The sequence below is a fragment of the Hyperolius riggenbachi genome, chromosome 11 (genome assembly GCF_040937935.1).
Source record: "Hyperolius riggenbachi isolate aHypRig1 chromosome 11, aHypRig1.pri, whole genome shotgun sequence".
In the NCBI taxonomy this organism is placed as follows: Eukaryota; Metazoa; Chordata; class Amphibia; order Anura; family Hyperoliidae; genus Hyperolius; species Hyperolius riggenbachi.
In genome coordinates, this window is record NC_090656.1 from 74,831,553 (window position 1) to 74,842,683 (window position 11,131).

Sequence of the window (11,131 nt, forward strand, 5' to 3'; positions counted from 1 at the left end):
ACATCCAGGGCACCCCAGAATAGATCCAGGGCATGTGCCACTGATCTTTGGGGATAGCAATGCCCCTAGGGGGGACATTTAGCTATCTGAACATGTGCTACCTATACTGGGCGGGCACAGTCCGGGGGGGGGAGCTCTGCCTTCCATAACCAAGGAAGTTACCCTGTAAGAACGTGAAAAGTCTTCTAGAATGTAAAATAGTGGTCCAATTGAAGCTGTCTTATATTTGTTGGGAGATGGAAAGAAGGAGGAATTACCGTCCCCACAAATGCTGATTTGTTTGGCGTTTTCTTTCTGTTCTGTGATTGTTTACAAGATGCTATGCTTACATATTGCAGATAACACGGCCAGCGTCATTGTGAAGAAAGGAACATTTAATCGGGACATTGCTAAATTCTATCTCCTGCCAATCATAATCACTGACAATGGAAGACCGCCACAGTCCAGCACCAACACTCTGACCATTAACATCTGCAAGTGTAACGAGAAAGGGGAGTTCACTTTCTGTGAGGAAGCAGCTAAACTTGCTGCAGTGTCCGTCTCCACCATCGCTATTGTTCTGGTGTCAATATTCCTAATTCTCCTGGGTAAGTTCCAGCATCTGGCCTGATGAGTCCATTCGGCATTTTCATGAGGTCATTATATCTACTAGGTCATTGATAAATCTTTGAGACAAGCATTATTTTGGTATTTGGAGGCCATGGCACACTACAGTTAGAACACCACATCTATTATTATTTATTTATTTACTAGTAGACCTAAGCCTGTTTAAAAATGATCTCTAGGTCTCTCTCATCGCCGCATGTCAGCGCTCACACACCCGCATGTGCATGCGGACCGCCGTCCGCCCGCGCCCCCTGGCCCCATCCTCCTTCTGTCCCAATGGCTACACATGCGCAGTAGCCAAAACACACGGGACACAGGGACAGGAGGATGATGCAGGGACAGTAAGGGTTTTCTTATATAGGATTATTATGGGGTTTGCAGACAAGCTGGTAGCTCACCCGCCGTACATCAAAAAAAGGTGCACGGAAATTTGGGTGCCCAGTAATGCTGATAATAAAATATCGGGTATTTAATACCAATATTTTACTATTAAAGCATAAACTATCGATATTAAATACTGATATTTTACGATGGCTAAACCTAACCCTACTCTCACACAGACACCCCCCCCCCCCCCTTCCCCACATAAACTACCTGCCTGACGACTAACCCTAACCACACACACACACACACACACACACACACAGGCTGATGCCTAACCCACCTCCCCTGCACACTACTTGTCTGATGCCTAATCCTAAACCCACACCCACCCACACACTCACTACTTGCCTGATGCTTAACCCTAAACACCCCCCCCCCCACACACACACACACACTTCCTGCCTGACTCCTGACCCTAACCCCTCCTCCACACACTACCTGTCCATGAGGTCTACACCTAACACCCCCCTCGCCTGCACACACTACCTGCTGTGATGCCTAACCCCACCACACACACTACCTGCCTGATGCCTAACCCCACCACACACACACTACCTGCCTGACCCCTAACCCCCCCCCCCCCCACACACACACACACTCACACTACCTGCTTGATGCTTAACCCTACCACACACACACTACCTGCCTAACCCCCTAAACTCCCCCCCCCCCCCCCGCACGCACTACCTGCCCGATGCCTAACCCCACCACACACACACACATTACCTGCCTGATGCCTAACCCTCCAAAAAAAAATCAGCTTGTCACCTAAATCTACCCCCCCCCCTCCCCTGCTATTTATTGGGCGCCCACATTACAGATCAATGCCAATATTTCTATAGGCATCTATGGTGGCGCCAAAACTTCTGGCGCTAGTGGGCGTCCAATTTTGCCTGCGTTACACCCATCGAGTATTGATACGTCTTTAGCTGAGCTATGTATACTTCACCTGACCACATCAAGTTCAAGCACTTTATTGTCATTGTGCAACTCAACAAACCTACTTTTTTTTACTTTTTTCCAATCTTCTGATTGATCTTTGTCAGCTATTGATAATGGGTCAGTGGGGTTCGGCACTTTATATTAGGTTTTTGTTTGCATTACATTCAGGGGTTTAGTCCTGGAAAAAGAGGTGAGTGGACTCACCTTAAAAACCCCTGCGCCGCACGTAGTGCGGCGCGCCAAAAAAGGGTGCGTGGTCAAGCATAACGTGGGCGTGGTCATGGGTGGGGCCAAATATACATGACCTTAGCAGTGATGTAAAAGGTCTGCCATGGAAGTTTGAGCTCTGCCACAGTGTATCCTCCAAAAATAGATGTAATCTGACAGCATTTCACCAAAAAGACACATAATCTGGTAGAAGTTCCTCCAAAATACAGATAATATGGCAGTGGTTCCCCCAAAAATAGACAATGTGGCAGCAGCAGTTCCCCCAACATACACATAATTTGGAAGCAGTTCCCCAAAATACGCAAAACCTGGCAGTGGATTACCCAAAATACACGTAACACCCAAAATACATATAATCTGGCAGCAGTGGTCCCCCAAACATACACAATCTGGCAGCAGTTCCCCAAAATACACGTAATCTGGCAGCAGCAGCCGTTCCCCTAACATACACATAATCTGGCAGCTGTTCCCCAAAATACATAACAGCGGTTCCACAAAAATGCAGATAATCTTACAGCAGTTCCCCTAAAATAGGTACCCCCAGCATAGGTAGCCAGGTCTATAGGTGTCCCCAGTATAAGTAGCCATGAGTATAGTAGTCCCCAGTATATGTAGCCAGAGGTACAGCTTCCTAGTATATGTAGCCAGGGGTATATGTGCCCAGTGTATGTAGTCAGGGGTTTAGTAGTCCCCAGTATATGTAGCCAGAGGTATAGGTGTCCAGTATATATAGCCAGGGGTATAGGTGCCCAGTATATGTAGTCAGGGGTATATGTACCCAGTATATGTAGCCAGCGGTATATGTGCCCAGTATATGTAGCCAGGGGTATATGTACCCAGTATATGTAGCCAGGGGTATATGTACCCAGTATATGTAGCCAGGGGTATATGTACCCAGTATATGTAGCCAGGGGTATATGTGCCCAGTATATATAGCCAGGGGTAAATGTGCACAGTATATATAGCCAGGGGTATATGTGCCCAGTATATATAGCCAGGGGTATATGTGCCCAGTATTTGTAGTCAGGGGTATATGCCCCAGTATATGTAGGCAGGTATATATGTCCCAGTATATGTAGGCAAGGGTATATGTCCCCAGAATAGGTTGTCAGGTGTCCCCCCAGCAGGAGGGGAGCAGCGCAGTGGAAGGAGAGCTGTGCGGACAGCGGGGAAGGGGGGCCATCTCCCCCTCCTTCCCTCACCTTAGGGCTCTCCATCCATCGCTGTCCCCTCCAGAACTAATGTGCAGGTGGCCGGCAGCAGATGGCCCCCCTTCCCAACTGCTGCTCACAGCTCTCCTTCCACTGCGCTGCTCCCCTCCACACATGCCAGGGTGGCCGGCGTCCACTCTCTGAAAAAAGCAAGTGGACGTCGTCCACCCGCGTCCACGCCCCACTCGACCCCTGATTACATTCCTATCAAATACGGTAATCTAGTTTTGACATCATTATCTCTTATTGCATCTTATTTGTTCCTCTTCGATAATTTTTTGTTCTTTCAAGGTCAAAGGCTAAATGAAACTGATCCACTAAGGTTTGTCAGGGCTGTAGAAAAGAAAGAATAGAAGTATTCCAGTAAACTTGGCTAAGCTTTATCAAAAACTGATCAGGTGACAAATGTTAGCTAGGATTAGTTAGTGAAGTACTAGTCATGTGACTGATGTTCCCTACACACGTCCTTAACAAGCATAGCCTGGATTTACTATACAAGTTTATCACTGCAATGGTACAACTGCTAATACACAAAGCTTTTAGCAATCCTCGGGGTGGTATATAATGACCCAGTTAAAACTTTTTTTGCCACCTTATAACAGATACATTTTTCACAAATCCACAGCAGGTGCCCTGGACCTCTTACATTCTCTACTATTCTCCAGCCTTTAAAGTGGTCTGAAATTCATCAAGCATTTCTACTTCTTTGCACTAAAAGATTCCCTACAGCCTTAAACCTACTACCACAAAAAATTGTAGCAGGACAGCATTCAAACAGTTAAACACAGCACTTTGCTCTGCACTGGAAAGCCCCTTCAGCTCATGATCGTCATCCAGAGAGGAAATCACATTATCTTTTGTTTACATTCCTCAGTTGTTACAATGTGTGTAACAACTGAAAACAAGCTCTCTGTGCTTCAAGCATACACAGAGTTCAGAATACCTCACTAGAAGAGTTTAATATATAATAAAAAGCAGCTTGAATAAAATGCAATGGCAGCTTACAGAGCAGATAAACTACTTTGGAATCTTATAATTTGCAAATGGACAATATTACTTGAGTACAAATTAAAATATGGTAACTGTATGGGTAATAAAGGTAGGAAAACACATTGAATATTATTTATTGAATGTTATGTCAGAGTTTCAGACCACTTTAAAGGGAACCAGAGATGAACGTTTCACACAAAATAAACATATCAGTTGATAGCTTGTAAAGAATAAATGCTCTACCTGATAATTTTGCCGCTCTGGTGTGCCTTTTTAGTGTTTTTTATCCATTATTGCTCCAGGAAAAATCAAATATGGCCGCCGGCTCATATCCCTTCTCCTTCTGGGTTATCAGTTGTTCTGGATGTGCTGTCTAGGCTATATGAGACTATGCTGCTATCTAGGCTAAATGCAGCCTTTCATCTATGTGCTTTCATTTTGGTATGATGTACAGCTGCCTGTAGGAAGCCTCTCTCATAGAAATGAAACTGCCGTTATTATCAGTATCTAGTGCACACAGAGCACACAGGGATCATATTACAGCCACAGAGCTTCTCTCTCAGGAGCAGCAGCCTCTCCCATATCATCACAGCTCTCAGTATGCAAAGCAGGAAATCTAAGCCAGGAGAGGGGAAGGCTTGGGCTTGAAAAGACTACACAGAAGAGTGACTCAGCTATAATGATTCCAGGTCAAACCTCGACTGAATAGTCGGTGGATTCTTATCACAGTTGCTAATAGACTAATTAAGCAGATAACAATGAAACTAAAAGCAGGGTAGGTGTTTACTGTCATGTTCCCACTGATAAATGTAATAAAATACATGAGGGTGCTTCATCTCTGGTTCTCTTTAAGAGCTTTTAGTTCATTAGTACCTATGACTACAATAACAGCATAGATATGACTATGGTCATAGCTGCCTATGCCACTGCTATGAGCATGAGTGGAATTAGGTTGAGGGTAAAAGGGCATGGCACTACTTGAAAATAGTTGGTAAATTGGAAGGCTAATACTTCTACCTCCAGCAACATTTTGATAGCCCACAAACCAACCTATGGTGACCTCTATTGCTAAGGGGCTTATCGGTTAGAGGTAATTTTACATGTGTGGACACCCAAACTTTTCCCACCCATATCAAGTTTACCCACCATGATGTGCTTCCTCCTCATTTGCAATGACCATGTCCTTTCAGTGGACCCATGCCCCCAAATAAAGTCATATCCACCTTATATAGCCATGTAATATGTAGAGCTAACATTGTTTCATCAGGTAGGTTGTGTTTCCTAATGATAAAGAGTCAAAAAAATTAAAAAAAAAATTGAATGAGATTCTGGACATGTCCACTGCACTCAAAACTTGTATTTGCTTCAAAGACAACTTCCCACATTTATTGTAATTATGCTTCTGTTATCAGTGGTCCTGGCGGTGCTGTTTATAAGAAAAATGCAGAGCAAGAATCCCCTGATTCTCGGAAAGAACCCAGCTGAAATCCATGAACAATTGGTCACCTATGATGAGGAAGGTGGAGGAGAGATGGACACCAACAGCTATGATGTCTCTGTACTCAATTCAGTACGCAGAAATGTGGTGAGGCCCAAGCATGAGGTGGAACCTGGTCCTGCCTTCTATGCTCAAGTCCAGAAACCATCCAGAAATGGAGATATGTTCTCAATGATTGAAGCAAAGAAGGAAGATGCAGATAACGATGGACAAGAGCTACCATACGATACTCTTCATATATTTGGCTACGAAGGTTCAGAATCCATTGTTGAATCTCTCAGTTCACTAGAATCTGGATCATCAGATTCTGAAATTGACTATGACGTGTTAAATGAATGGGGTCCCAGATTTAAGATGCTTGCTGATCTGTATGGGCTAGAACATCTGGAAGGGTTTTCTTATTAACACCACTCCTTTTGCAACTCAATTGACTTATTAAAAGTTGATAAGGAACTCTGTATAGTTCATTAAACATTTATTAACTGCGCAATTTAAAAGAATCACACTTACAAGATTTATGGTGTATAAACGCTTGTAGCACTCATATGCAATCTAACGGACCACCTTGGATGGACACACCAACGACTCCTTTCCTCCTCACTGTGGCCAGCAGTGTAGACGTCTGTATTAGCAAACATGGAAACCTTTAAATTGCAGTGTAAATAAATGTGTAATGCACTATAGAGCACTCCTAATCTTCTTTTTAAAGTCCATACTTTCCCACAAGTTTTCTGGAGCTGCACTGCTGGTGTCATTAACCCTTCAGCAACCAATGTATTTAGAGGCTTGCAAGTGCTCCAGGCCAATTTATTTTAGCACGTTTTATTTCTTAATTGTTACATTTCCCTGCTTCTAATTAGTACTGCTGTAATGTGTATTTGTGGCCACTTGTCACTAGGGGGCAGTGTGAGACAATAACAGAGGATTTCTGCTTTCATTGTCTTTATTGTCTACTAGCAGGGAGAGAGATTAAAGCATTCCAAGAATTTACAGCGAGTTCTGCCGACTGTGGTCAAAAGCAGTGCACTTACCTCAAATGAGATAATTCTATTGAGCTGCTAATGGGTTAAGGGCACTGGTCCTTGGAGTAACCCCACTTGATTTGAGCGCAATCAACAAGATTGGTTTTTGCTACACAATTCTATTGGCTTATTTAATGACACAAAAAGCAGCCTTTTATAATTCATGTGTAATCAATCTTCACAGAGTATAATATTAAATAAGCCCAATATTCTTCCATCCCTGAAATTTAAGTATACATTTTCGACTTTTTGTATTTACTGGCACCTTGACTATGCTAACAATCCCTGTACATACCATTTTTTTTCTTCTGCATCATAGCTCCATATAGTGTTATAAAACAATACAGTTCCAACTGTAGACTTAAGCGTTCATTAAAAATATCACAACTGTAAACCAGGGAAACACATACAAGAAGCATACTACCTAAAATGTTTAGGTAAAATCTCAGAATATAGCCTGCTCCATACAAAAATTATGAATTAAATTGTAAATTTCCCCAGGAATGTGTCAACCTATTTTGTGGGACCACTTTTAAAGGCATATGACTAAAGCACAATTTTATTTTGGTGACAGAATTCTAAGTCAGAATCAGAATCAAGTTTATTTCGCCAAGCATGACTGGGTCATGCCCGGAATTGGGTTCGGCACAAACAGAGAACTCAGCGACACGAAAAGGCAACAACAAAGACATTAAAAACAACCATGACATCTTGCAACCAAAAAACAGTAGATAGATGACGCATTACAGTGAAAACAAAAAAAAAAAACACAATAGTGCAGTAAATTGTACACTAAAATAGGTGTAGCTTTAGAAAAGTAAGGCACTAATAGAGACAAGGGTGGCAGGAAAACAAAAAGAAAACACAGCCAGTGGATGACCTATCACCCATATCATTGGAACCATATGATCTGACTACCGGCCCTGAACTACACCCCTACCAATTTCTAAATAAAGTTCTGCCCCGTCACTCACTGAGTAGTTCCAGGACTGAAGACCCTATTTGTAAGTAGTGATGAAAAATGAATAACCTCATGTGGGGCACACATGTTATCATATATAGTCCCACAATGTGCCTTATAATCAGAACCGTGTGGACCTTTGTAGGTTTCTAAAATATCCTTAAGAAACTACAAAATGAGGTCACGTATGTTTTTGCACTATGATTCTCTAGATCGATAACCTGGTGTTCTGCCTCATGTATGTATTAAATATATTACAGTTTAATTGTTCTCAAAATGTTGGAGGTCCCGGATTGTGCAGCTTCTTGGTCCTATTGGACAGAGCTCTACTGTAAGTTGTGATGGTGGATAGTGATGGTGAGGGAGCAGAGGCCAAGTTTTATGGGCTACTTTACCCCAGACATTGCAAGGGTTACCCCTGGAACCACTGCTCATAGCAATTGATTCCAAACATTTTTTTATTTTATTTTATTTTTTTTGTTTGCTTTAGAAAAAGAAGCAGAGGAAGGCATGGATAGTCCACCACAACATTAACTTTGTATAAAGTGGTCTACAGACCATCAAACTTTGAGATTTTTATTGAGAGACTTATAATTCTGTTTACAACCAGGTCACATATAAAACTGCATAAAACAAAGTTCCATCAATATAACAATGTTACAACATATCAGTGACTGCAATGAAAAAAACTGTTTGCAATTAGGAATCGCCAACATTGCTAATTCGGAAATAAGCCAGAAACTACAGATTTTCATTAAATCCTGCCCCTTTGTGAGTGGAATATTTGGGAGAGGTTGGAGGGAAAAAAGGCTATTTAGAAAGTGATTTTCTCCGTTAAACATAGTATTGTATCTTAAAAAATAATTTGTAGTAATGTGAATATATTGCTAGCTATCAAGTACACAGTACATAGCTGCATTTTGGGAAACAAAAAGTGAATTGGAGAATAAATGTCAATAGAAAGTGGTGGAAGGGACAGTACGTATATGTATACAGAATATATTATGGTCTCATAATCATTTCTTCTGTGCAATATTTCTAACAGGATTAAGTGGTTACTTTTAGCTTTACTGGAGTCTCCTATTATTATTATTATTGATAAATTGCCAACATATTCCATGGCGTTTTGACTCTACAGCAGTTTTCTACTTTTGTTGAGCAATCTCATGTTCAAAGATCTACATGATAGAATTAGTTTTGCAAACATTATTTCAAATTTCTTATCATTATTTCAGATTTCTTACAAAATCACTTGTATATGGGGCTGATTTTTTTTTTTTTTTGCCCACTCCCCAGCCAACTATTTAACCCCTTAACTCACACTCCATTTTCACATTGTTTGACAAATATATGCTATGTAGTGCTATTGGCCAACAGTATTGGCATAAACAGTCTGTAGGGTCCGTGGCCGTGGGTCTTCAGTATCCAGAGGCTTCCCCTCCCGAGGTAAATACCCTCTAGGGGCACTTTATTTCACTACAGGTACAGTTTAAGGTGGCCATACATCATTTAATTTGTTGGTTTTTTTTCGACCAGAGAAATCTGGTCAATTTTTACGCTTGGTCGAATAATCAGAAAAATTTAACCAATATATTATACACTTTGATCAAATTTTCCAAAAATACCTAATGCTCAAAACCTTTTTTTTATACTTTTTTTTTAAAGTGATTTTCCCAACATTAGTAAAAAAATAGTTTTTTTCACAAGCGAAAACAATTTTCTTTTTTATTTCTTAAAACCGATTGTTTTTAATGAAAAAAAAAGAAAAAATTGTATCATGCATGGCTACCTTAAAGGGAACTTGAGGTGAGAGGGATATGGGGCTGCCATATTTCTCCCCTTTTAAACAATACCAGTTGCCTGGCAGTCATTCCGATCCTGTGTGTCTTAATACATTTAGACATAGACCCTGAACAAGCATGCAGCAGATCAGGTACTCTGACTCAGGTTTGACTGGATTGGCCATATGCTTGTTCCAGGATTTGGACCCAGACACTACTTATGCCAGAAGGTCAACAGGGCTGCCAGGCACCTGGCATTGTTTACAAGGAAATAAATATGGCAGCCTCCATATCCCTCTCACCTCGGGTTCCCTTTAACCCTACAGAAATGTTGGCTATACTGGCCAAAGATCGCTCAATTACCTCTGTGGCCCACATTAGCATATGTGAAATTCATTATTTTTTTCAGCGCAGTTCTTTATGTATATTATGATCTCATTGTGTAGCATGCTAAATTTTTGTACAAATAAGCTTATCAATTGTACAATCAGATTGTAATGTTTGTGAGCTGATTTGTCCTGGAAAATGTTATAGCATTGCTATAGGTATTGTTTTATTAGGTCATTGTATATATACTTATCTTTGTTCCTCACCCTCAGGGACGCTTACATGAATTATTACTTGAATATAGATTTTACTAATCAATTCCACCTAAAATTCTTAAAAATAGGTAAATAAGATCCTGTATTCAGAATACTCTTTATTTATGTTGGCTTGCACTATCCTAGAATAATAACTATATCTGTAATGTCTTTTTTGTTTTGTTTTTTTAATTTCCAACAACAAACTAACTAGTAGGACTGAAATTTTGTATTATTTACTTACACATTATAGACTAACAATAATTGTTATTAATTATGTACCACTGTTGTCAGCCTTTTTTTTATTTTATTTTATATATTTGGTTGCATAGCATTTTTTAAATGTACTATATTTGTATAGGAGGACGATGTTCGTTTTTCCTTTTTGTATGTTTTTGTATTAAAACAATAAAACATTTGATTTGAAATAAACGGTCAAATTGATGATAGTTTACAAGACAAGACAAATTATATACATCTATACACACACGCACAGTAGAGTCTTGGTTATCAGGCACTGATGGGGATCAGCTGCTGACGGATAAATGTGCTTTCTGGTTGCTTGAATCTCAATGTTAAAAATAGGCCTGGCTAATATAGTAATATACCCCACTCTACACTCACCTAAAGGATTATTAGGAACACCTGTTCAATTTCTCATTAATGCAATTATCTAATCAACCAATCACATGGCAGTTGCTTCAATGCATTTAGGGGTGTGGTCCTGGTCAAGACAAGCTCCTGAACTCCAAACTGAAAGTCAGAATGGGAAAGAAAGGTGATTTAAGCAATTTTGTTATTGCCAGACGGGCCGGTCTTAGTATTTCACAATCTGCTGAGTTACTGGGATTTTCACGCACAACCATTTCTAGGGTTTACAAAGAATGGTGTGAAAAGGGAAGAACATCCAGTATGCGGCAGTCCTGT

At 40.7% G+C, this 11,131-nt stretch overlaps 1 protein-coding gene across 1 annotated transcript in view; it reads left to right on the plus strand.

The window, feature by feature from the left end:
- The window catches only part of CDH5 (cadherin 5), a 103,280-nt gene extending 92,786 nt beyond the window's left edge, over window positions 1-10,494 (plus strand). The window contains exons 11-12 of the mRNA XM_068261453.1: window positions 339-587; window positions 5,774-10,494. Of these exons, the coding sequence (XP_068117554.1) occupies window positions 339-587; window positions 5,774-6,264 (740 nt within the window). The 3' untranslated portion in view covers window positions 6,265-10,494. The remainder of the gene's footprint in view (window positions 1-338; window positions 588-5,773) is intronic.
- Window positions 10,495-11,131: the final 637 nt, after the last annotated feature.